Here is a 26,788-nt window from a genome sequence, read left to right on the forward strand (position 1 = left end):
ACAAGCAATCCTCGGCGTTATGTTCCAGTCAAGTCCAGACGTGCTGTGTTTGATGCCTTACACAATTTATCTCACCCTGGTATTAGAGCTACACAGCATCTCGTGACTCAATGTTTTGTTTGGCTTGGAATTTACTGTGACGTGAGGAACTGGTCCAGAGCCTGCCTACAATGTCAATGAGCAAAGGTGCATCATCATACACCAACACCACTAGGTATGTTTGCCTCACCTGACGCCCATTTCGACCATGTGCACATAGACTTGGTTGGTCCTTTTCCTCCATCCGGTGGTAACACAAATCTCCTCACATGTGTTGACCATTATACTAGGTCGTCTGAAGCTGTACCTATACCTGACATCACAGCAGAGACGGTGGCCAGAGATTTTGTTTCCGGATGAGTTGCTGTGTTTGGTGCCCCATTCCCTATCACCACCGACAGGGGTCGCCAGTTCAAGTCTGCGCTTTTCAAGGCACTGACGGAATTACTGGGGAGTAAACGCACCCAAACGACCGCCTATCACCCAGCTGCAAATGGGCTGATCGAGCATTTCCATTGACAACTCAAGTCTTCTTTGAAGGCGCAAGCAGATCCACAGTGCTGGATGGAAACACTACCACTTGTACTTCTGGGTATCTGTTCTACCGTTAAAGTTGATCTGGGTTGCAATACAGCTGAGCTAGTGTTTGGTTCGACACTTCGCCTGCCAGGGCAGTTTGTTATACCAGCAAAGAACCACACCAGTGTAGACCCAGCATATATGTAGACAGAATAAGGAGGAAGATGAGTGAGTTACACCCTACTCCTGCCAGAGTTCAGCATTGTTCCACACAACTGCACAAGGACCTCCCGTCGTGCACTCATGTTTTTGTACGTGATGACGCTGTGAGACCATAGCAGGGTGGCTCAGCTGTACAGGGGGGGAGGAGAACGGTCAGCAGAGCAATAGTGATAGAGGATTCTATAGTTAGGGGAACAGACAGGTGTTTCTGCGGCTGCAGACGTGATTCCAAAATGGTATGTTGCCTCCCTGGTGCCAGGGTCAAGGATGTTACTGAGCGGCTGCAGAACATTCTGGAGGGGGAGGGTGAACAGCCAGAGGTTGTGGTCCAATTCGGTACCAACGATACAGGTAGAAAGAGGGATGAGGTCCTGCAGGCAGATTTTAAAGAGTTAGGAAAGAGATTAACAAGCAGGACCTCAAAGGCAGTAATCTACGGATTACTCCTGTGCCACGCGCTAGTGAGTATAGAAATAGGAGGATAAAGTAGAAGACTGTGTGGCTGGAGAGATGGTGCAGGAGGGAGGGCTTTAGATTCCTGGGGCATTGCGACCAGTTCTGTGGGAGGTGGGACCTGTACAGGGTGGATGGGTTACACCTCAATGGAGCTGGGACCAACGTCTTTGGGGGGAGGTTCGCTAATGCTATGGGGGGGGTTTAAACTAATTTGGCAGGGGGATGGGCACCAGGATGTAGCATTGGAAAGGAGAAACAAAGTGCACAAAGGATTGGGAGAGAAAAATAGCGCTAGAATAAGAAATAGTACTGTATTAGGTGGGATCAGACTAAGAGAGAGTACAAGAAAGTCTAAGATTGGTTTACAGTACATGTGTGTAAACGCATGAAGCGCGGTAAACAAGGTTGGTGAGCTCCAGGTGCAAATAGCCACATGGGAATATGATTTTGTGGCAATAACGGAGACCTGGCTCAAAAAAGGGCAGGATTGGGTACTAAATATTCCAGGATACAAGATGTTCAGGAAAAAAACGGAAGGAAAAAAAGGACGGGGTTTGGTGGCAGTATTGATTAAGGAGAATATTGCAGTGCTAGAGAGAGAGGAACTCCTGGAGGGGTCAAGGACAGAATCTATTTGGTTAGAGTTAAGAAACAATATAGGTGCCATTACATTACTGGGTGTATTCTATGAAAAGGATATAGAGGAGGAAATTTGCAGGGAAATTACAGAGAGGTGCAAAAGCCGTAGAGTAGTGATAACGGGGGACTTCAACTTTTCTAATATAGACTGGAATAGTAATAACATAAGGGGCAAAGAGGGGAGGAATTTTTGAAGTGTTTTCGGGAGAACTTTCTTGACCACTACCAACAAGGAAGGAGGCATTGCTGAATTTGGTTCTGGGGATTGAGGCGGGACAAGTGGAACAAGTGTCAGTGGGGGAACATTTAGGGAACAGCGATCATCGTATCATAAGGTTTAGAATAGCTATGGAAAAGGACATGGACCACTCTAAAAATACTCAATTGGAGGAGGGCCAATTTCAGTGGGATGAGAACAGATCTGGCATGGGTAAATTGGAATCTAAGATTGGCAGGCAAAACTATAATTGAACAGTGGGCGGCCTTTAAGGAGGAGATGGTTTGGGTACAGTCTAGGTACATTCGCACGAGGGAGAAAGGTAGGGCAACTAAAGCCAGAGCTCCCTAGATGATAAAAGAGATAGAGAGTAAGATGAAGCAGAAAAAAGGGGCATATGACACATGTCTCCTGGAGAGAACCAGGCTGAATATAGAAAGTTCAGAGGGGAGGTGAATAAGGAAATAAGAGGGACAAAGAGAGCGTATGAGAATAGACTGGCGGCTAACATGAAAGGGAATCCAAAAATCTTCTATAGGCGTGTGAACAGTAAACGGGTAGTAAGAGAGGAGGGGTCGGGCCGATTAGGGACCAAAAAGGAGATCTACTTATGGAGGCAGAGGACATGGCCGAGGTACTAAATGAGTACTTTGCATCTGTCTTTACCAAGGAAGAAGATGCTGCCAGAGTCTCAGTAAAGGAAGATGTAGTTGAGATGCTGGATGAGCTAAAAATTGATAAAAAGGAGCGACTAGAAAGGCTAGCTGTACTTAAAGTAGATAAGTCACCCAGTCTGGATGGGATGCATCCTTGGTTGCTGAGGGAAGTAAGGGTGGAAATTGCGGAGGTTCAGGCCATAATCTTCCAAACATCCTGAGTGCCTGAGGACTGGAGAATTGCAAATGTCACACCTTTGTTCAAAAAAGGGTGTAAGGATAAATCCAGCAACTATCGGCCAATCAGTTTAACCTCGGTAGTGGGGAAACTTTTAGAAACGATAATCTGGGACAGAATTAGCAATCACTTAGACAAGTGTGGATTGATGAGGAAAAGCCAGCATGGATTTGTTAAAGGCAAATCGTGTTTAACTAACTTGATAGAGTTTTTTGAAGAGGTAACAGAGAGGGTTGATGAGGGCAGTGCAGTTGATATTGTGTATAAGGACTTTCAAAAGGCGTTTGATAAAGTGCCACATAATAGGCTTATCGTCAACATTGAAGCCTATGGAATAAAAGGGGCAGTAGCAGCATGGATACAGAATTGGCTAAGTGACAGGAAACAGAGAGTAGTGGTGAACGATTGTTTCTCAGACTGGAGGGAGGTGTACAGTGGTGTTCCCCAGGGGTCAGTACTAGGACTGCTGCTTTTCTTGATGTATATTAATGACTTGGACTTGGGTGTACAGGGCACAATTTCCAAATTTGCAGATGACACAAAACTTGGAAGTATAGTGAACAGTGAGGAGGATAGTGAAAGATTTCAAGGGGATATAGACAGGCTGGTGGAATTTAACGCAGAAAAATGTAAAGTGATACATTTCGGTAGGAATAATGAGGAGCGGCAATATAAACTAAAGGACACAATTCTAAAAGGGGTACAGGAACAAAGAGATCTGGGGGTTGAAGGTGGCAAGGCAGATTGAGAAAGCGGTTAAAAAAGCATACGGGATCCTGGGCTTTATAAATAGAGGCATAGAGTACAAAAGCAAGGAAGTCATGATGAACCTTTTTGAAACACTGGTTCGGCCACAACTGGAGTATTGTGTCTAGTTCTGGGCACCGCACTTTAGGAAAGATATGAAGGCCTTAGAGAGAGTGCAGAGAGATTTACTAGAATGATTCCAGGGATGAGGGACTTTAGTTACGTGGATAGACTGGAGAAGCTGGGTTTGTTCTTCTTGAAACAGAGAAGGTTGAGAGGAGATTTGATAGAGGTAATCAAAATCATGAAGGGGTTAGACAGACTAGATAGAGAGAAACTGTTTCCATTGGCGGAACGGTCAAGAACCAGAGGACTTAGCTTTAAGATAATTGGCAAAAGAACCAAAGGTGACATGAGGAAAAACTTTTTTACACAGTGAGTGGTTTGGATCTGGAATGCACTGCCTGAGGGGGTGTTGGAGTCAGATTCAATCATGGCCTTCAAAAGGGAACTGGATAGATAGTTGAAAGGAAAATATTTTCAGGGCTACGGAGATAGGGTGGGGGAGTGGGACTAGCTGGATTGCTCTTGCATAGATGGACCGAATGGCCTCCTTCCATGCTGTAACCTTTCTATGATTCTAACTCCACTTCAATCTCCTTACGTGTTCCTTTTCGAGTGATTAGCAGGAAGGACAAGTATTTTGCCCTAGACATCAACGGGAAGCCTGACACCGTCAGCTTAGATAGACTGAAGGTCGCCTATGTGGACAGTGAAGCAGAGGCATCACAATCTGCTCCTGCTGCCGCAGCGTAGAGGCAGCCTAAGTCAACGCTCTACTACTCCTAGCCAGCAACCTTCAACTCCATCCACTTCTCCATCAACATCTTCGCCACTGACATCAGCACCAGAAATGTGAGGAAGCCACGTTCAGGCAGACATGTACATTGGCCCAGGAGGTTTCTACAGGTATTGGACAAAGGTTGAAGCGCAACCTTGGTATACTTTTGTGATTTTTTTTATATATACCTGGCAATATTTAACTGATTGCGATATTTGAGCTACACTAATTAATGCTTCATTGTCGATCTTCGCTCTACGATCGTCGATTTCGGGGGGAGCTACATGTAGTGACTCATTTCTTTTTATACATGAAATGTACCTTCACGCACACCGTAATTGCAATGACTCTGCAAGGAGCTCACATGATGATGCTAAGCCAATCAGCATTAATACTAGCCCTTGCAACGAAGTCGGGTAACCCTCAACATTTACTTCATTTGTAGCTGGACTTTCTTAGCGGACGGCCATGTTTTCAGCTACTCAACATTTTGGTACACACCACGCGATTTTTGTATTTCAACATTTTATTGTGAATCTGTTCTATTTGCGGGACTTTTGACCAAGGTTCACAAATCTTGCGGTTTGGGCTCGCCGAGAGCTTAACTCAGCTTTTTGGACATTCATCCGTACAGCAGTCATGCATTGCACACTTTGCGGACTTAATTCCAACGTGTACTACTAGCGAAGCAAAGCCACATTGGACTTTATCAAAGTAGAATCTGTAAGCACACGAGCACGGTACTTTCTGCAGCACTATCTTCTTTGTTTACGATGCTATCTTCCTTCAAATCTCATCTATGGACCTTATATTTGAGTGAGTGAATATTAACATCAGCTTAAGTTGATATTCACCACACCTCCATGATCTCGCCCTCTCCCTTTCTCTGTAACCTCCTTCAGCCCTACAACCCTCCGAGATCTCTGCGCTCCTCCAATTCTTGCCTCTTGCGCATCCCCGATTTTCATCGCTCCAGCATTGGTGACCGTGTCTTCAGCTGCTTAGGCCTTGAGCTATGGAATTCCCTCCGTAAACCTCTCTGCTCCTTAAAACCTACCTCTTTGATAAAGCTTTTGGTCACCTGTCCTAATATCTCCTTATGTGGCTCGGTGTCAAATTTTAACTGATTACGCTCCTGTGAAATGCCTTGGCATGTATTACTACAATAAAGGCGCAATGTAAATGCAAGTTGTTGTTGTTTTTAGTGAATACTTTATTCATCATAATCCACCTTGATTTTTGTTTCGTAAGAATCATACTTTGGTGATAAGAGTTCAAATGCAGGGAATAGAAGCCTGTTTACTGTTGCCTCGGCGCAGACCAGTTCTTCACTGAAGGGATTCGATGATGTCAGAATTGGAAAGACACCCATGTCCACCACCAGCAGCAGTCACAATACAAGACCCGCCTGCAAACTTCGTACTCCACAAACCAGTCATTCAGGTTCATTGATAATTACCTTATTTTTAATCTTTTATCATGGTGCAATTCAGATTTGTTCATTCTAGGACCAAGTAGTTCATAAAGTTACTTGCCTGTTTCTAAATTTCTATTGTTATCAAAGCAAAAGTGTGTAGTGGATGATAAAGACTTAATAGGTGGCGAATAGGGGTTTTGATAGACTAGATAGAATTAACAGCACATTCGGCCCAACTGGTCTATGTCGGTGTTTATGCTCCTTCGGAGCCTTCTCCCATCCCTCTTCATCTAACCCCATCTGCATATCCTATTCCTTTCTCCTTCGTGTACTTACCTAGTTTCCTCGTCAATGTATCTATGCTATTCACCTTATCCATTCCTTGTGGTAGCGAGTTCCACATTCTTACCACTATCTGGGTAAAGAGGTTTCTCCTGAATTCCCTATTGGATTTATTAGTGACTATCTTACATTTTTGACCCCTAGTTTTGGACTCCTCCACAAGTGGAAACATCTTCTCTACGTCGAAAAGATAGGGATAAACTGTTTCCACTGGCGGGAATGTCGATAACCAGAGGACACAGATTTAAGATAATTGGCAAAAGAACCAGTGGGAAGATGAGGAGAAATTTGCTTTACGCAGCAAGTTGTTATGATTGAAGGGGATTCATTTCCTTTGGGACTATGATGCCGTTGGTAACCTGTTTATTTTAGGTGGACTGTTAAAATAGCACAATTTGAAGGGAACACATTTACCTTTGAACTAAAAGTCACATCCAGTGAAACTTCAACCCCCATGTTATGTGAAACTTAAAATACACAATTTGTAGGATAATACTCAGCTGTTTGGTATCTGAAAAAAGAGGGGTGGGGTCTGTGGTTTGACTTATTATTTCTCGCTGTTTTTTACCACTCCCCCATTTTGTTTGTGGTTGAGTCCTGTGTGACACCATGTGTTATGACATCATCAGGGGCATACCTATGAGACAATAGCTGCTTGCCAATCAGCTTTCGGTATTAGTGAGGTATGATTGAATGATATTTTATGTTACAATTGTTTTATATGCATTTTTATTACACCTACATGGCGACGCTAATATTTGTTTATTGAAGTTGTTCTCAGCTACAACACACAGTCATAGTAATATATTATTGGTCTAGTGTACAGTATGTGTGGTTCAGTGCACATGTTACAAAGGTAGAGCGAGAGCAGGTGACTTCACATAGCCTGAGTTGCCTGGTAAATAGTATAGGTTCTTACTGCTGTGTTTGTTATTTTCAAGTAGCAATTTAATTCACTTGCAAGCATCTTATCTCTTATAAGTTCTTTTTAGTTCAGCAGAGGGGCAGCTTTTATTAAGCTAGCGCTTTAAACAGTGGAAGAACCACTGTGGTGTGAATTGTCCTAATTTGTGGAACTTGTGTCAGCCGTGTCTCAGTGGATATCACTCTCACCTTTGAGTGAGAAGGTTTTGGGTTCAAGACCCACTCCAGAGACTTGAGCATATCATCCAGGCTGACATTGCAGTGCAGCACTGAGGGCATGCTGCGCTGTCGGAGATGCCGTCTTTCAGAGGAGACATTAAACGTCCGCCCTCTCGTGGATGCAAAAGATCCCATGGCACTATTCAAAGAAGAGCAGGGAAGTTCTCCCTGACCAACATCACTAAAACAGATTATCTGGTCATTTATCTCATTGCTGTTTGTGGGACCTTGCTGTGCGCAAATTGGCTGCTGCGTTTCCTACATTTACAAAAGTGTCGACACTTCAAAAGTACGTCATTAGCTGTGAAGTGCTTTGGGACGTCCTGAGGTCATGTAAGGTGCTTATATAAATACAATACAAGTTTTTCTTTAAACATTTGGTGAAACAATGAAAAGTAGGAATTTTTATGCAGAACACATTTTAGAAAAGCCTACGGTAAAACCAGTAGTCCACATTTGGAATGGGATTTCTTCCATTTCAATTTGGTTTTCATTAGTTCAGAGCTTGTTGTCTCTGCATGAACGCAGACGTAATAATTTTTTGATGAAAAGTTTCAAAGTGCACAGCAGTTAAACGTAGTTGCATCGCTATATTCATGGTACTTCTAATAAGTTTACTTTTGTACAGTTACTTCATCTTCTGCAGTCTCAGCTCACGTTGTTGCATCAGTAATTGTGGCTGTAGTAGAGGGACGTGGCCTTGCCAGAGGTGAAATAGGAATGGCCAGCATTGACCTGAAGAGCCCTGAACTAATATTGTCCCAGTTTGCAGACAACACCACCTACGCTAAGGTAATAAATTCAATCAATTAATCTAACAAAAAAAAATCTTTAGTTGGTTATACTTCACATGCGCTGGGTAAGATAACACCCAACCATTAACATCTCGCAGTCTCCCATCCAGCTGCCACTGTGTTCAAGAAGAAGGCCCACCACCTACTCAGGGCAACAAGGAATGGGCAATAAATGTGTCCATGCCAGCATCACCCACTGCCTTGTCAGAATCACCCGCATCCCAAGAAAATAACTCATCCTTCACTGATCCTCCTATATGATGCTTTTATATTAATGCAAATGGGGTTGATAGAGTAAATAAAGAGAAATTGTTTCCATTGACAGGTGGGTCGATAACCAGAGGACACAGATTTAAGGTAATGGGTTAGGAGAGAGATGAGAAGGCTTTTTTTACGTAGTGAGCTGATATGATCTGGAATGCACTACCTGAAAGGGTGGTGGAAGCAGATTCAATAGTAACTTTCAAAAGGGAATCGAATATATACTTGAAAAGGAAAAATTTCCAGAGCTATGGAGAAAGAGCAGGAGGAGTGGGACTAATTAGATAGCTCTTTCAAAGAGCTGGCACAGGCATGATGGGCTGAATGGCCTCCTTCTGTGCTATATCATTCTATGACTGGAATCACATAGAGGCCAGACTGGGAAGGACATTAGTGAAGCAGTTGGGTTTTTATAACAATCTGACAGTTTCCATGGTCGTTTCTTCTGGTGCGAGCCCATAAATTACTAGATTTATTGAATCAGTTCCAAAACTTGCCAAGGTGTAATTTGAACTCAGAAACCTCTAGATTGTTAGTCCAGTGTCCATAACCGCTAGGCCACGGTACCCTTATATAATCCTATAGAAAAGCAGCGACTGTCACTGCACACAATATATATTATTTCTTAAGTTTAGTTTTTTTTTGACAGTATAGGAAGTATGTCCTGAGAAACAAGCTAAAATGATACTTGAGTAATTTTATTTTATTCTGAAATAATATTGCGAATTGTAATGTGATGTACAGTTCTCCCTCCCCGCCCGCCCCATGCCTTACTAACTCTTGCTGAGGTAATGGTTTCATAGGAGCCAGGCATTCTTTGGTCACTCACCCAAGCGCCCATCTGGATTTGTGGTCCCTGATAGTGTGAACCAGGCGGCTGTTCGACTTTTTTATTCGTTCATGGGATGTGGGCGTCACTGGCAAGGCCAGCATTTATTGCCCATCTCTAATTGCCCTTGAGAAGGTGGTGGTGACCGCGTTCTTGAGCTGCTGCAGCCTGTGTAGTGAAGGTTCTCCCACAGTGCTGTTAGGTAGGGAGTTCCAGGATTTTGACCCAGCGATGATATATTTCCAAGTCGGGATGGTGTGTGACTTGGAGGGAACGTGCAGGTGGTGTTGTTCCTATGTACCTGCTGCCCTTGTCCTTCTAGGTGGTAGAGGTCGCAGGTTTGGGAGGTGCTGTCGAAGAAGCCTTGGCGAGTTGCTGCAGTGCATCCTGTGGATGGTACACACTGCAGCCACGGTGCGCCGGTGGGGAAGGGAGTGAATGTTTAGGATGGTGGATGGGGTGCCAGTCAAGCGGGCTGCTTTGTCCTGGATGGTGTCGAGCTTCTTGAGTGTTGTTGGAGCTGCACTCATCCAGGCAAGTGGAGAGTATTCCATCACACTCTGACGTGTGCCTTGTAGATGGTGGAAAGGCTTTGGGGAGTCAGGAGGTGAGTCACTCGCCAAGAATACCCAGCCTCTGACCTGCTCTTGTAGCCACAGTATTTATATGGCTGGTCCAGTTAAGTTTCCGGTCAATGGTGACCCCCCAGGATGTTGATGGTTGGGGATTTGGCGATGGTAATGCCGTTGAATGTCAAGGGGAGGTGGTTAGACTCTCTTTTGTTGGAGATGGCACTTGTCTGGCGCGAATGTTACTTGCCACTTATCAGCCCAAGCCTGGATGTTGTCCAGGTCTTGATGCACGCAGGCAAAGACAGCTTCATTATTTGAGGGATTGCACATGGAACTGTACACTGTGCAATCATCAGCGAACATCCCCATTTCTGACCTTGTGATGGAGGGAAGATCATTGATGAAGCAGCTGAAGATGGTTGGGCCTAAGACACTGCCCTGAGGAACTCCTGCAGCAATGTCCTGGGGCTGAGATGATTGGCCTCCAACAACCACTACCATCTTCCTTTGTGCTAGGTATGACCTAGGTAGCCATGGGAGAGTTTTCCCCCTGATTCCCATTGACTTCAATTTTACTAGGGCTCCTTGGTGCCACACTCGGTCAAATGCTGCCTTGATGTCACGGGCAGTCATTCTCACCTCACCTCTGAAATTCAGCTCTTTTGTCCATGTTTGGACCAAGGCTGTAATGAGTTCTGGAGCCGAGTGGTCCTGGCGGAACCCAAACTGAACATTGGTGAGCAGGTTATTGGTGATAGCACAGTCGACGACACCTTCCATCACTTTGCTGATGATTGAGAGTAGACTGATGGGGCGGTAATTGGCTGGATTGGATTTGTCCTGCTTTTTGTGGACAGGACATACCTGGGTAATTTTCCACATTGTTGGATAGATGCCAGTGTTGTAGCTGTACTGGAACAGTTTCGCTAGAGGTGCAGCTTGTTGTGGAGCACAAGTCTTCAGCATTACAGCCGGGATGTTGTCGGGGCTCATAGCCTTTATTGTATCCAGTGCACTCAGCCGTTTCTTGATATCACGTGGAGTGAATCGAATTGGCTGAAGACTGGCTTCTGTGATGGTGGGGATAGCGGGAGGAGGTCGAGATGGATTATCCACTCGGCACTTCTGGCTGAAGATGGTTGCAAATGCTTCAGACTTGTCTTTTACATCCACGTGCTGGACTCTGCCATCATTGAGGATGGGGATGTTTACAGAGCCTCCTCCTCCCGTTAGTTGTTTACTTGTCCACCACCATTCACTAGTGGATGTGGCAGAACTGCAGAGCTTTGATCTGATCTGTTGGTTTTGGAATCGCTTAGTTCTGTTTATAGCATGTTGCTTCCGCTGTTTAGCATGCATGTAGTCTTGTGTTGTAGCTTCACTAGGTTGGCACCTCATTTTTAGGTATGCCTGGTGCTGCTCCTGGCATGCTCTTCTACACTTTTTGAACCAGGGTTGATCCCCTGGCTTGTTGGTAATGGTAGAGTGAGGAATATGCCGGGCCATGAGATTACAGATTGTGCTGGAATACAAATCTGCTGCTGCTGATGGCCTACAGCGCCTCATGGATGCCCAGTTTTGAGCTGCCCGATCTGTTCTGAATCTGTCCCATTTAGCACGGTGGTAGTGCCACACAACACTGTAGAGGGTATCCCATCCTTTTCTCCTCCAAAGTCCACGCTTGCATTTTACAGCAGGATTCATTGGATAGTATTCAAGAGCAGAAACCCTGCCTGATTATCCCTTCTCTATCCCAGGGGTGGTGAGTCTGATTGTAGTGATCCAGCTGGCACTTGGGCTGGAATCCACTAACTGCGCACAGACCGAGAACTGAACTGGGAAGCTCATTTATTGTGATACATGTTTTCCAATGCTGTGTAGTTCATAATTTATATATATATATGAAATAAAAAATGAATTATCCACTTTTTAAAATCAAATTGGTTTGAATAATTCATTTCACTGCATGAAGACATTTCTTGCATTGTGTCTATTTTACAGGTTATTACCAAGCTGCAGATTTTAACACCTTTAGAAATAATAATGCCAAACACCACTTGTGATAAAGGAAGTGGGACCAAACTGTTTACTCTTGTCACAGAAAACTTTAAAGTAAGAATGATGCAGAGCTGGTTAACAATATTTTTGGTTTGTGTTTTGGATTTTGAACAACATAATAGGCTGTGTCATAGTAGTGTTATAATAGCCCTACAACCCTTCGAGATCTCTGCGCTCCTTCAATTCTGGCCTTTTGTGCATCCCCTACTACCTTTGCCCCGCCATTAGCAGCCGTGCCTTCAGCCTTCTAGGCTCTAAGCTCTGGATTTCCCTCCCTGAACCTCTCCACCTCTCTCTCCTCTTTAAAGACACTTCTTAAAATTTATCTTTGACCAAGCACCTGTCTTAATGTCTCCTTCTTTAGCTCGGTGTCAATTTTAAGTCTGATTACACCCTTGTGAAGCGCCTTGGGATGTTTTACTACGTTAAAGGCGCTATATAAACGCAAGTTGAAAATCGGGGATATGCAAGAGGCCAGAATTGGCGGAGCGCAGAGATCTCAGGGTTGTAGGGCTGGAGGATGTTACAGAGATAGACATCTTGAGTATACTGCACCTGTTGAACGCTCTGAGGGGGCCCCAGGAAGAAAGTTAGCCATCTGAACTTCTAGGATCAACATTAATTGGGGTGATATATCCAGTTTTGATTGAAAAACTCAACAAAAAACTGATGGAATTAAAGCACTGGAGAGCTTAGGGTGCTTGTAGTTAGTCTGCAGTTGATTACACAGTTGACACTGAGTCATTATTCATTATGTTTGTGTGGAAACAGTATGGAACTTGTTATGCTAAGTTTGATGGAAAGATTGTAAGGAAGCCAATGCATGGGGTTGCGAATAAAAGAGAGACTGATGAATTCTCTGTAGCTATTGAATGTTTTCTTTCTCTTTCCCACAGAGTGTTGCTCTCAGTACTGTTCAGAGGAAGTATTTTAATGAAACAAAGGGACTGGAATACATTGAGCAACTTTGCACGCCAGAGTTCAGCACTGTGCTAATGGAGATTCAGATGAAGTACGGAGTTAAGTTTAGGATTAAAATCAGTTGACCTTAAACTCAATGTTAACTGTTTTATGGCAACATATTATCAATAGATACTTTTAAGGAAAAGAAAGAACTTGCATTTATATAGCGCCTTTCACCACTTCAGGATGTCCCAAAGTGCCTTACAGCCAATAAAGTACCTTTTTGAAGTATAGTCACTGTTATAACGTAGGAAATGCGGCAGCCAATTTGCGCACAGCAAGATCCCACAAACAGCAATGAGAGAAAGACCTGATAATCTGTTTTTAGTGATGTTGGTTGAGGGATAAATATTGGCTGGAACACCAGGGAGAACTCCCCTGCTCTTCTTCAAAATAGCGTCATGGGATCTTTTACGCCCACCTGAGAGAGGCAGGTGGGGCCTTGGTTTAACGTCTCAACTGAAAGACGGCACCTACGACAGTTCAGCGCTCCCTCAGTACTGCACTGGAATGTCAGTCTGGATTTTGTGCTCAAGACCCTGAAGTAGGTCTTGAACCCACAATCTTCCGACTCAGAGGTGAGAGTGCTACCTTTTATGAGTTGTATATGTGTTTTTGCTGATTTACTCCCCTCTTGTACTGAAGACATTAGCTGCTTACTGCAGTTTATGGTTCCATGGGCACTGGCAGCACATGTCAAGTCACCAAAGTGGCCATCCTTATTAGTAAGCGTCGCCAGGCTTTTCAACTGCATGGACATCATAGCCATGGTGCTATCCTCACTTGATGTCCACACACTCCCAGCCCCAGCCCAAGGGGGTACTCCCGCTAATGGCGGTGCTGTCCATCAATCAACAGCTGACGTCACCCACTGCGCCTGTCGTTTCACCCGTCGTTTTGTGAGGAATAGCCAAGTGGAGATCAGTCGCTTTCCCAAGAAGGAGGAATCAAATCACAGCGAGAATTGCCCTGGCTTGCCATCTTGCAGCTTGCACCCATCACCCCTGTGCTCGCTGACCTACATTGGCTCCCAGTCCGGGAACACCTCGGTTTAAAAATTCTCGTCCTTGTTTTCAAATCCCTCCATGGACTTGTCCCTCCCTATCTCTGTAACCCCCTCTTGCCCTACAATCCTCAGAGATCTCTGCGTATCTCCAATTCGGGCTTCTTGAGCATTCCTGATTTTCATCGCCCCACTATTGGCGGCCGTGCCTTCAGCTGCCTAGGCCCTAAGCTCTGGAATTCGCTCCCTAAACCTCCGCCTCTCTACCCCTCTCTCCTTCCTTAAGACGCTCCTTAACACCTGTCTTAATATCTCCTTATGTAGCTCGGTGTCAATTTTTGTTTGATAATCGCTCCTGTGAAGTGCCTTGGGACGTTTTACTATGTTAACTGTATGATATAAATGCAAGTTGTTGTTTAGAACAGCCTTGGCAGAAGTCTGAAAGCAGATCACCTGTCTGCCCTTTTTGTCACGGTTACAAGATAAGTTTTGAGGAAGAAGGCCTTTCACTCCCTTTGATTTATCCTTACAGAATACCAAGCCTACCACCTTCGTATTACACCTTTAATGTATACCTGAACAGGCTGGTGAGGCTTCAGTTTGACATCTCATCTGAAGGATGGCACCTCTAACAATCCAGTGCTCCCTCTGAGCTGTAATAGAGTGTCAACCAAGATTCTGTGCTCAAGTCCCAGCACAGGGCTTCAAACTCACAGTCTTCTGATTCAGAGGCAAGAGAGCTGTGAACTAGGGGCCATAAGTATAAGATCGTCACCAATAAATCCAATAGGGAATTCAGGAAGAACTTCTATACTCAGAGAGTGGGTAGAATGTGGAACTCACTACCACAAGGAGTAGGTGAGGCAAATAGCGTAAATGCATTTAAAGGGAGGCTAGATAAACACACAAGGGAGAAAGGAATAGAAGAGGATGCTGATAGGGTGAGATGAAGTAGGGAGGAACGAGCCTCGTGTGGACCAGTTGGGCCGAATGGCCTGTTTCTGTGCTGTAAATTTTATGTAATTCTACGTAACTTGGGCTCATGGTATATGACCTAGAGGCTGGGGAGAAAAGGAAAAATTTTGAGGCGTGATACAATTGTTTTTATTGTTACTCTTGCAGGTACTACTGTTTGGCAGCAGCTGCAGCCTTGCTGAAGTATGTCGAATTCATTCAAAATACGGTTTACGCTCCAAAGTCCCTTAAAGTCATCTTCAAAGGGAGCGAACAGACTGCGATGATAGATTCAGCCTCAGCGCAGCAGCTTGAACTGATCATTAACAACAGGGATCCCAGGTACTTGGCCAAGCGAGTTATCACAAAATCTGAGGGAGGAATCTTCCAGGTGTTGGCGAGTTAGCTGCCTATTTTTTTCAGGTGAAAGTGAGATGGAAAAAAATGGATTTGTTTGCATTTTTGCCAGTCCAAGTTGTACAACTGTGTGCTTAACTGCAAGGAAAAGGGATCTGGGTGTTGCTAATTCGCCAATTATTAGGGGGTGGAATCCAAACTAATCACTGTTTGGGCCCAGCTGGATTATTGTGTCCAATTCTGGGCATCGCACTTTAGGAAGGATGTCAAGGCCTTAGAGAGGGGGCAGAGGAGATTTACTAGAATGGTACCAGGGATGAAAAACTTCAGTTATGTGGAGAGACTAGAGAAGCTGGGGTTGTTCTCCTCAGAGCAGAGAAGGTTGAGGGGAGATTTAATAGAGGTGTTCAAAAGCATGAAGGGTTTTGATGGAGTAAATAAGGAGGAACTGTTTCTAGTGGCAGAAGGGTTGGTAACCAGAGGGCACAGATTTAAGGTAACTGTCAAAAGAACCAGAGGCGAGATGAGGAGACATTTTTTTATGCAGCAAGTTGTTATGATCTGGAATGCACTGCCTGAAAGAGAGGTGGAAACAGATTCAGTAGTAACTTTCAAAAAGGAATCGGATAAATATTTGAAGGGGAAACATTTACAGGACTTTGGGGGAAGAGCAGGGGAGTGGGACTAATTGGATAGCTCTTTCAAAGAGCCGGCACAGGCACAAGGGGCCGAATGTCCTTCCTCTGTGCTGTAACATTCAATGATTCTATAATCAGGAGTCAGCGCCAACATGACCAGAGACATCCACCGCCTACAAAATTGAGGCCGAGTCAGAATATGTTTAAAAGCCACACAGAATCTCTGCTGATGTAGCTCTATCATTCCGCAACACATCTTTACTTGGGATCAGCTCGGCAATTGTCGACACAGAGGAGAGCAGGGGATGCAACAGGCACAGTGACGGAAGGAAAGGAAAGTCAAATGAGGTAGATCTCTAAGTAGAAGGATTTACTGGCCAAAGGTGTAGGAACATAAGAAAACTTGGAGTTAAAAAAAGTCATTTGGCCCAAGTCTGCTCCGTCCACAGTTCATGCCTGACTACCCCATGGTGGTCCATGGTTCTTAATTTCTACTCCACTGTCTCCCACCACTTGCCCTCCACTACTGTTAGTGTGGTTGATGGGATTTCCCCTCACTCAGGCTCCTCTCCTCATCACTGTAAGGTAGAAGTTCATAATGTTTTTTTAGCTCCACTTTACAGTGATAGGAATGGGAAGACCAACTAAATCACAGATTACTTTGGAGGGGGTGGGGGGGTGGGATGGGGTGGGGTAGGGAGTAAGTGAGCTGGCGGCAGCATGGTCGCTTTGAATGTTGGAGATTCAGATTCCAGCTGCGGGTCTGAGGATAAACAAAATGTGACTTACATTTCTTTTAAAATTGAAATCCATTTCAGCCTTAGAAAAAAAGTTGCAAGCTTAGAATCATAGAATCATAGAAGTTACAACATGGAAACAGGCCCTTCGGCCCAACATGTCCATGTCGCCCAGTTTATACCACTAAGCTAGTCCCAATTGCCTGCACTTGGCCCATATCCCTCTATACCCATCTTACCCATGTAACTGTCCAAATGCTTTTTAAAAGACAAAATTGTACCCGCCTCTACTACTGCCTCTGGCAGCTCGTTCCAGACACTCACCACCCTTTGAGTGAAAAAATTGCCCCTCTGGACCCTTTTGTATCTCTCCCCTCTCACCTTAAATCTATGCCCCCTCGTTATAGACTCCCCTACCTTTGGGAAAAGATTTTGACTATCGACCTTATCTATGCCCCTCATTATTTTATAGACTTCTATAAGATCACCCCTTAACCTCCTACTCTCCAGGGAAAAAAGTCCCAGTCTGTCTAACCTCTCCCTGTAAGTCAAACCATCAAGTCCTGGTAGCATCCTAGTAAATCTTTTCTGCACTCTTTCTAGTTTAATAATATCCTTTCTATAATAGGGTGACCAGAACTGTACACAGTACTCCAAGTGTGGCCTCACCAATGCCCTGTACAACTTCAACAAGACATCCCAACTCCTGCATTCAATGTTCTGACCAATGAAACCAAGCATGCCGAATGCCTTCTTCACCACCCTATCCACCTGTGACTCCACTTTCAAGGAGCTATGAATCTGTACTCCTAGATCTCTTTGTTCTATAACTCTCCCCAACGCCCTACCATTAACGGAGTAGGTCCTGGCCCGATTCGATCTACCAAAATGCATCACCTCACATTTATCTAAATTAAACTCCATCTGCCATTCATCGGCCCACTGGCCCAATTGATCAAGATCCCGTTGCAATCCCAGATAACCTTCTTCACTGTCCACAATGCCACCAATCTTGGTGTCATCTGCAAACTTACTAACCATGCCTCCTAGATTCTCATCCAAATCATTAATATAAATAACAAATAACAGCGGACCCAGCACCGATCCCTGAGGCACACCGCTGGACACAGGCATCCAGTTTGAAAAACAACCCTCTACAACCACCCTCTGTCTTCTGTCGTCAAGCCAATTTTGTATCCAATTGGCTACCTCACCTTGGATCCCATGAGATTTAACCTTATGTAACAACCTACCATGCGGTACCTTGTCAAATGCTTTGCTGAAGTCCATGTAGACCACGTCTACTGCACAGCCCTCATCTATCTTCTTATTGGATTTATTAGTGGCTATTTTATATTTTTGACCCCTCGTTTTGCTTCAAATTACGGGTGTGACCGTTTTTTTTAAAACAACACACAACACAACTCATTCTTTGATTAAGCAGTCTTAGAGCCAACATGCAGAAGGCAGTGATTTCAAACTGAGTAATTTAGCTGACTGCTTGCTGCGTTCTATTATATTGCCAGTTAGGACACAGTCGACTAACTCCCGATGCAGCAAAATGTGATGGCAAACATAGAATCATACAGCACAGAAGGAGGCAATATGGCCCATCGGGCTTGTGCCGGCTCTTTGAAAGAGCTATCCAATTGGACCCACTTCCCCCTGCTCTTTCCCCATAGCCCTGCAAATTTTTTCTTTCCTAGTATTTATCCAATTCCCTTTTGAAAGTTACTGTTGAATCTGCTTCCACCACCCTTTCAGGCAGTGCATTCCAGATCGTAACAACTCGCTGTATAAAAAGATTTCTCCTCATTTCCCCTCTGGTTCTTTTGCCAATTGTCATAAATCTGTGTCCTCTGATTTACGACCCACCTGCCAGCGGAAACAGTTTATCCCTATCTATTAGACATAGAGAAGTTGTTTCCACTTGTGGTGGAATCCAAAACGAGGGGTCAAAAATATAAAATAGCCACTAATAAATCCAATAAGAAATTCAGGAGAAACTTCTTTACCCAGAGAGCGGTAAGAATGTGGAACTCGCTACCACAAGGAGTAGTTGAGGCGAATAGCATAGATATGTTTAAGGGGAAGCCAAATGAGGGAGAAAGAAAAAGAAGGAAGCTGGAAACAGTTTCTCCTCATTAACTCTATCAAAACCCTTCATGAAAGTGTGAAGTCATCCATTTATTAGAGTTCTTTGAGGAAGTAACAAGCAACGTGGATAAAGGGGATCCTGTGGATGTGGTGTACTTGGATTTCCAGAAGGCATTTGACAAGGTGCCACATCAAAGGCTACTACACAAAATAAGAGCTCATGGTGTAGGGCATAACATATTAGCATGGATAAAGGATTGGTTAGCTAACAGGAAACAGAGAGTAGGCATAAATGGGTCATTTTCAGGTTGGCAAGATGTACGAGTGGAGTAACGGATCAGTGCTTGGGCCTCAACTATTTACAATCTATATCAACGACTTGGATGAAGGGACCGCATGTATGGTTGCTAAATTTGCTGATGACACAAAGGTAGGTAGGAAAGTAAGTTGTGAAGAGGACATAAGGAGTCTGCAAAGGGATACGGTTAAGTGAGTGGACAAAAATTTGGCAGATGGAGTATAATGTGGGAAAATGTGAACTTATCCACTTTGGCAGGAGGAATAGAAAAGCATTAAGAACATAAGAAATAAGAGCAGGAGTAGGCCATCCGGCCCCTCGAACCTGCTCCTCCGTTCAACAAGATCATGGCTGATCTTCTATCTCAATGCCATTTTCCTGCTCCATCCCCCTATCCCTTGATGCCTTTAATATCTAGTTTTCTATCACTCTCTGTTTTGAATGTACTCAATGATTGAGCCTCCACAGCCCTCTGGGGTAGAGAATTCCAAAGATTCACCACCTGAGTGAAGAAATTTCTCCTCATCTCAGTCCTAAATGGCCTGCCCTTTATTCTGAGACTGTGACCCCTGGTTCTAGATTCCCCAGCCAGGGGAAACATTCTCCCTGCATCTACCCTGTCGAGCCCTGTCAGAATTTTGTATGTTTCAGTGAGATCGCCTCTCATTCTTCTAAACTCTAGAGAATACAGGCCTAGTCTACTCAATCTCTCCTCATACGACAATCCTGCCATCCCAAGAATCAGTCAGGTGATCAGTATATTATTTAAATGGAGAGAAATTGCAGAACTCTGAGGTACAGAGGGATCTGGGTGTCCTAATACATGAATCACAAAAAGTTAGTATGCAGGGACAGCAAGTGATTAGGAAGGCAAATGGAATGTTGTCATTTATTGCAAGGGGAATGTAATATAAAAGTAGAGATGTTTTGCTACAGTTGTTCATGGCATTGGTGAGACCACATCTAGAATACTGTGTGCAGTTTTGGTCTCCTTATTTAAGAAAGGACATATTTGCTTTCGAGGTGGTTCAGAGAAAGTTCACTTGACTGATTCCTGGGATGAGGGTGTTATCTTATGATGAAAGTTTGGACAAGTTGGGCCTGTATACACTGGAGTTTAGAAGAATGAGGTGATCTTAATTGAAACATGTAAGATCCTGAGGGGACTTAAAAGGGTAGATGCCGAGAGGGTATTTCCCCTTGTGGGAGAGACTAGAACTAGGGGCCACAGTTTAAAAATAAGGGGTCTCCCATTTAAGACGGAAATTAGGAGAATTTTTTTTCTCTCAGAGGGTCGTGAGTCTGTGGAACTCCCTTCCACAGTGAGCGATGGAGGCAGGGTCATTGAATATTTTTAAGGCTGAGTTAGATAGATTCCTGATTAACAAGGGAGTCAAATGTTACAGTAGGTAGATGGGAAAGTAGGGTTGAGGTCACAATCAGATCAGCCATGATCTTATTAAATGGCAGAGCAGGCTCGAGGGGCTGAATAGCCTACTCCTGCTCTTAATTCGTATGTAGGTTGCATAAACTGAGCTTGTATTCTCTTAAATTTAGAAGATTAAGGGGTGATCCAAATGAGATGTTTAAGATGATTGAAGTATTTAATAGGGTAGATAGAGAGAAACTATTTCCTCTGGTGGGGGAGTCCAGAACATGGGGGCATAATCTTAAAATTAGTGCTAGGCAGTTCAGGGGTGATGTCAGGAAGCACTTCTTCACACAAAGGGTAGTGGAAATCTGGAACACTCTCCCCTCTAAAAGCTGTTGAGGCTGGGGGTCAATTGAAAATGTCAAACCTGAGATTGATAGATTTTTGTTAGGCAAGGGCATTATGAGTTATGGAACCAAGGCGGGTAAATGGAGGTAAGATACAGATCAGCCTATGATTTAATTGAATGGCAGAAACAGGCTCGAGTGGCTGAATGGCCTCCTCCTGTTCCTAACACATGCTTCGTTTTTTTTTTATTCGTTCATGGGATGTGGGTGTCGCTGGCGAGGCCAGCATTTATTGCCCATCCCTAATTGCCCTTGAGAAGGTGCTGGTGAGCTGCCTTCTTGAACCGCTGCAGTCCGTGTGGTGAAGGTTCTCCCACAGTGCTGTTAGGAAGGGAGTTCCAGGATTTTGACCCAGTGACGATGAAGGAACGGCGATATATTTCCAAGTCAGGATGGTGTGTGACTTGGAGGGGAACGTGCAGGTGGTGTTGTTCCCATGTGCCTGCTGCCCTTGTCCTTCTAGGTGGTAGAGGTCGCAGGTTTGGGACGTACAGTCGAAGAAGCCTTAACGAGTTGCTGCAGTGCATCCTGTGGATGGTACACACTGCAGCCACGGTGCGCAGGTGGTGAAGGGAGTGAATGTTTAGGATGGTGGATGGGGTGCCAATCATTGAGTCGTGACTTGTTTCTTTCCAAAGTAAAATGGCTTTGTTTTTGCAGAAATAATCACACTCTGTACGGGGTCCTGAATTACACGAAGACCGCCGGAGGGAGTCGCAGACTTCGCTCGAATATCTTAGAGCCCCTGGTCGACGTGGAGACCATTAACACGAGGTTGGACTGCGTCCAAGAATTACTTGAGGACGAGGATCTTTTCTTCAGCCTTCAGTCAGGTCAGTTATTGGTACCTCCACCTTTAGATGGACAAACAGTGCCTCTCGCCACAGTCAGAGTCTGACCTAGTCTGAAAATAATTCATAGAATTACATAAAATTAACAGCACAGTAACAGGCCATTTGGTCCAACTGGTCTGTACCGGTGTTTATGCTCCACATGAGCCTCCCCCCTCCCTACTTCATCTAACCCTATCAGCATGGCCTTCTATTCCTATCTCCCTCAAGTACTTATCTAGCTTCCCCTTAAATGCATCTATGCTATTCGCCTCAACCACTCCATGTGATAGTGAGTTCCGCATTCTAACCATTCTCAGCAAAGAAGTTTCTCCTGAATTCCCTTTTGCATTTATTGGTGACTATCTAATATTTATGGCCCCTGATTATAAATGCCCTATTGGACTTTTCATCTGAGTCCCATATACTGTACGGTTGGTCAACCTGCCCTCTAGTGGCTTGGTCAAGAAGTGAACACATCAAAAAAAAGAAAGAACTTGCATTTATACAGCACCTTTCACGACCTCAGGATCTCCCAAAGCGCTATACAGCCAATTAAATACTTTTGAAGTGTAGGGCCTGTTGTAGTGTAGAAAACGTGGCAGCCAATCTGCACACACCAAGTTCCCACAAACAGCAATGTGATAATGTGTTAATAAACGGATGTTGGTTGAGAGATAAATACTGGCTAGGACACCCAATCTCTTCTTCAAAATAGTGCCTTGGGATCTTTTACAATCCACAAAAGGGCAGACAGGGCCTTGGTTTAACGTCTCCTCCAAAAGACAGCACCTCCGACAGTACAGTGCTCCCTCGGTACTACACTGGAGCGTCAGCCTAGATTTTGTGCTCAAGTCTCTGGAGTGGGGTTTAAACCCACAACCTTCTGACTCAGAGACAAGAGTGCTCCCACTGACCCATAGCTGACACCTTAGTTGCAGTGCTGTCCTACAGTAATAGAAATATTAGAAGTTGAAATGTTTGAACATAAGAACCTAAGAAATAGGAGCAGGAGTAGGGCATATGGCCTCTTGAGTCTGCTCTGCCATTCAATAAGATCATGGCTGATCTTCTACCTCAACTCCACTTTCCCGCCCTATCCCCATATCCCTTGATTCCCTTAGAGTTCAAAAATCTATTGATCTCAGTCTTGAATATACGCAACGAATGACCATCTACAGCCCTCTGGGTGAAGAAATTTTGTAGTGGTGAGAATGTAGAACTCACTACCATATGGAGTAGTTTAGGCGAATAGCATAGATGCATTTCAGGGGGAAGCCAGATAAAGACATGTTGGAGAAAGGAATAGAAGGTTATGCTGCTCGGGTTAGATGAAGTCGGGAGGGAGGAGGCTCGTGTGGAGCATAAACACCGGCATGGACCAGTTGGACTAAATGGCCTGTTTCTGTGCTGTACATGGTATGAAATTCTGTGTAATTCTCAAGATCTTTTGTGCTTTCATTCAGTTGCTAAAGTTAGGTTTTCTGAAGATGGACCCTTATTATTTCAATATACCTGATTTTCCCAGAAAATAACAAGCAGATTGAAGCAACAAAGAACTTGGCACAAACCTGTAACAGTGACAAATGTTCTGTGTGTTTTCTGGAACGCTGGGGGGGTGGAGTGGGTTAGATGCTGACATTTCACTGTTGGTACCTGGGCTCCAATCCAGCCCCATGTAGGGGGGCTGAAAGTCTCCTCTTGTTTGCTGGCAGTAAGAGCCTTATAATGAAATGAACTCGGGCCTTTCTCGAGCCAGTTTCTCACAGACATGAGTCCACAGCAGAAAACTGGCTGTAATTGGCAGTCGTATTCAAGAGGTCACGGGATCACTGGAATGGGAAATGGAAATATAATGTTTCGCCGGTACAACAGGGGTGCTTGTCTGAGCCTGTAGTTGAAGTGCATTGATGGGGCAGAGTAGAGCATGTCTGCATCGAACCATGCTAAACCTGACCTGGAAGTGCTTGATGCTGACAACAGCAACTTATATTTACATAGCACCTTTAAGGTAGTACAACGGCCCAAGGCGCTTCGCGGGAGCGTAATCAGGCAAAAGAATTGACATCGAACCAAAGACACAGATATTAGGACAGGTGACCAAAAACTTGGCCAAAGAGGTAGGTTTTAAGGAGCATTTTAAAGGAGGAGAAAGAGGTAGAGAGGCGGTGAGGATTCCAGAGCCTGGGGCCTAGGCAGCTGAAGGCACGATTGCCAATGGTGGGGCGAAGGAAGTGGGGGATGCGAAAGAGGCCAGAATTGGAGAAAGAACAGAGATCTCGGAGGGTCGTGGAGCTGAAGGAGGTTACAGACATAGGGAGGGGCGAGGCCATGGAGGGATTTGAACACAAGGATAAGAATTTTAAATTCTAGGTAAAATATTTCACGGACAGTGCTTTCCTCCTTTGGGATTGAAGTTGTTTACATTGAGACTGTGCTCTCCCGATATTAATTTGCGAGCTTTATGTGACTTGTTGACGTGATTATGTTCCAATAATGCTTTGTATTGTTAAATATATTGTCATCATTATATATAAGCTGTATCCTTGTGTTTTTTTGCAGTAATTTCGCGGTTCTTGGATACTGACCAGCTCCTGTCTGTCCTGGTGCAGATTCCAAAGCAAGACACCGTACGTTCCCTATATTCAGCTATTTGAGATTTTTATTCTTACTAAATATGTATCATTTCAATAATGATTATCATGCATACAGACCGTAAAGGTTTTTATTATGGAGACCTGGCGCGCTGCCCCTTAGAGGCTGGAATGTTAGCTTTTTCTTTCTTTTTATTGTCAAGATTGGGAAATCGCACAGGCATATTTGATAGTATTTTGTTTTCATTTAAACAAGATATTCTTAGTTCATTCTAATTGTTTCTAAGTGACCAACGATTACAGGACTTCTTGTGTTTATTTAACAGGTACAGGCAGCTGAATCCAAGATCACAAATTTAATTTACCTGAAACACACATTGGAGTTGGTGGAACCGCTTCAGGTATGGTGTTTGACAAGTGTGTACGTGAAACTAGTGCAATTTAAACAATCGCTACAATAATAAATTGATATGAAGCAAATACAATCACTTTAGCAGTAGTATAGAGGAATAAGCAAACCCACTCCTCTGGGTAGAGACGTAAACCCTACCTCTTCCTGGTGTTCTTTCTTCGATTCTCTTACCATGAGTTCTCCCTTTTCTCCCACTTTCTATTCTGTCTCCCTTCCTGCCGTGTCGTTTGTTCACCCTGTGATCCAGGTTCAGCGACTCCACTATCACCTCTTCCTTGTATCGTTCACTTTACTTTGCATTCAAACCCCACTTAATTAATATGCAAACTTGCCTTTGGATTGAGTAAAGATTGTAATCTCACCCATCCTTACTTCCCTCGATCAATAGTCCTCAAGCTGTGATCAAATGGTCAACAGGTCACAGAATGAGATCAAACCGGTTTTAGTTTACTGTTGCATCACCCGAAACATGCTCCACCTTCAGTATCACGCAAAACTTATTCTAGTTTAATATTGTATCACGCAAAACTTATTCTAGCTTAATGTTGCTTCACCCGAAACTTATTAACCCCATGTTTGCTCCAAGCTGCTTTCTAAAATGTAGTTCTACCATCCATCCTGCTTCCTTACACTATTTATAGTCCATCCAAAATACCAACCCTACCATCTTCCCATTACAGCACCCAGCTTTCTTTTAAATGAGTCAAGTGTCCCAGTCCTCATGCACCTTTCCTGGTAATCCATTACCCTCTGTTACAAAGAAATACTTCCCGACCTTTGTCCTAAACTAGCTCTTCGTAAAAGAAAAAAAGAACTTCCATTTATATAGCGCCTTTCACGACCTCAGGATGTCCCTAAATGCTTCACAGCCAATGAAGTATTTTGACCCATTATCCACAGTCTTTTGGGGGAGAGAGTACTAAATTTGTGTGAAAAAGTGCCTCCCGATTTCGTTCCTGAACAGCCTAGCTCTGATTTTAAGATGATGCCCCCTTGATCTTGATTCCCCCGTCAGAGTAAATTGTTTCTCTGTATCTACCCTATTAAATCCTTTTAACATTTTAAACAGCGGGGAGAGGCAGTGAGCAGAGCGGGGAGCAATCCCCGTTGGGAGCAAAGGGAAAATGCCATGCACATCAAACACTCTCGCACCGATATAGAGCAGCATGGGCTTGGGAAGTGGGTAACTTCATAGCAAGGACACAGCTGGTGTTGTGAACAAGGGGAAGATTCAAAATCAGGATTAAAAATTGCTTTTCGTTGAAATCGAACTTTTTTTAAGAGAACGCAAAAGATTAATTTTCTGAAAACTGGTGAAATGTATTCAAGATCGGCGCTTTTGTTCTACAGGGAACTTTGAAAAGCTGCAAGACACCGTTACTGAAGGCTTATCGCAGTTCGCTTGAAGACAGCAGGTAACCAACAGTACAGCGAACGCAGCGGGACTTGGTACTTTGGCCGTGTAGCAGTGATTTACCTTGCTTCAATTGTACATCGTTCTGTAAAAACTCCATGAACAAGTTGGGTCTAATTAGTACATCTGACTGAACCAGATAGCATAGAATCATACAGCACAGAAGGAGGCCATTTGGCCCATCGTGCCTGTGGCGGCTCTTTGAAAGAGCTATCTAATTAGTCCCACTCCCCTGCTCTTTCCCCATAGCCCTGCAAATTTTCTCCCCTTCAAGTATTTATCCAATTCCCTTTCAAAAGTTACTATTGAATCTGCTTCCAATACACTTTCAGGCAGTGCATTCCGGATCACAACAACTCGCTGCGTAAAAAAATTTCTCCTCATCTCACCTCTGGCTCTTTTGCCAATTATCTTAAATCTGTGTCCTTTCGTTACTGATCCTTCTGCCAGTGGAAACAGTTTCTCCTTATTTAACTTTATCAGAACCCTTGATAAGTTTGAATGCCTCTATTAAATCTTTCCTTTAACCTTCTCTGCTCTAAGGAAAACAACCCCAGCTTCTCCAGTCTCTCCACATAACTGAAGTCTTTCATCCCTGGTACCATTCTGGTAATCTCCTCTGCACCCTTTCCAAGGCCAAGACATCCTTCCTGAAGTGTGGTGCCCAGAATTGGACACAATACTCCAGCTGAGGCCTAACCGGTGAATTATAGAGTTTATGT

The 26,788-nt window shown here is 44.1% G+C and overlaps 1 protein-coding gene across 1 annotated transcript in view; it reads left to right on the plus strand.

Annotated features, from left to right (window-relative positions):
- The window catches only part of msh4 (mutS homolog 4), a 69,361-nt gene that overhangs the window by 7,853 nt on the left and 34,720 nt on the right, over positions 1 to 26,788 (plus strand). Inside the window, exons 7-15 of the mRNA XM_067990848.1 lie at positions 5,826 to 5,993; positions 8,105 to 8,268; positions 11,934 to 12,044; positions 12,887 to 13,002; positions 15,079 to 15,252; positions 21,477 to 21,649; positions 24,209 to 24,276; positions 24,567 to 24,641; positions 26,003 to 26,067. Of these exons, the coding sequence (XP_067846949.1) occupies positions 5,826 to 5,993; positions 8,105 to 8,268; positions 11,934 to 12,044; positions 12,887 to 13,002; positions 15,079 to 15,252; positions 21,477 to 21,649; positions 24,209 to 24,276; positions 24,567 to 24,641; positions 26,003 to 26,067 (1,114 nt within the window). The remainder of the gene's footprint in view (positions 1 to 5,825; positions 5,994 to 8,104; positions 8,269 to 11,933; positions 12,045 to 12,886; positions 13,003 to 15,078; positions 15,253 to 21,476; positions 21,650 to 24,208; positions 24,277 to 24,566; positions 24,642 to 26,002; positions 26,068 to 26,788) is intronic.

The sequence above is a fragment of the Heptranchias perlo genome, chromosome 9 (genome assembly GCF_035084215.1).
Source record: "Heptranchias perlo isolate sHepPer1 chromosome 9, sHepPer1.hap1, whole genome shotgun sequence".
Lineage (NCBI taxonomy): Eukaryota > Metazoa > Chordata > Chondrichthyes > Hexanchiformes > Hexanchidae > Heptranchias > Heptranchias perlo.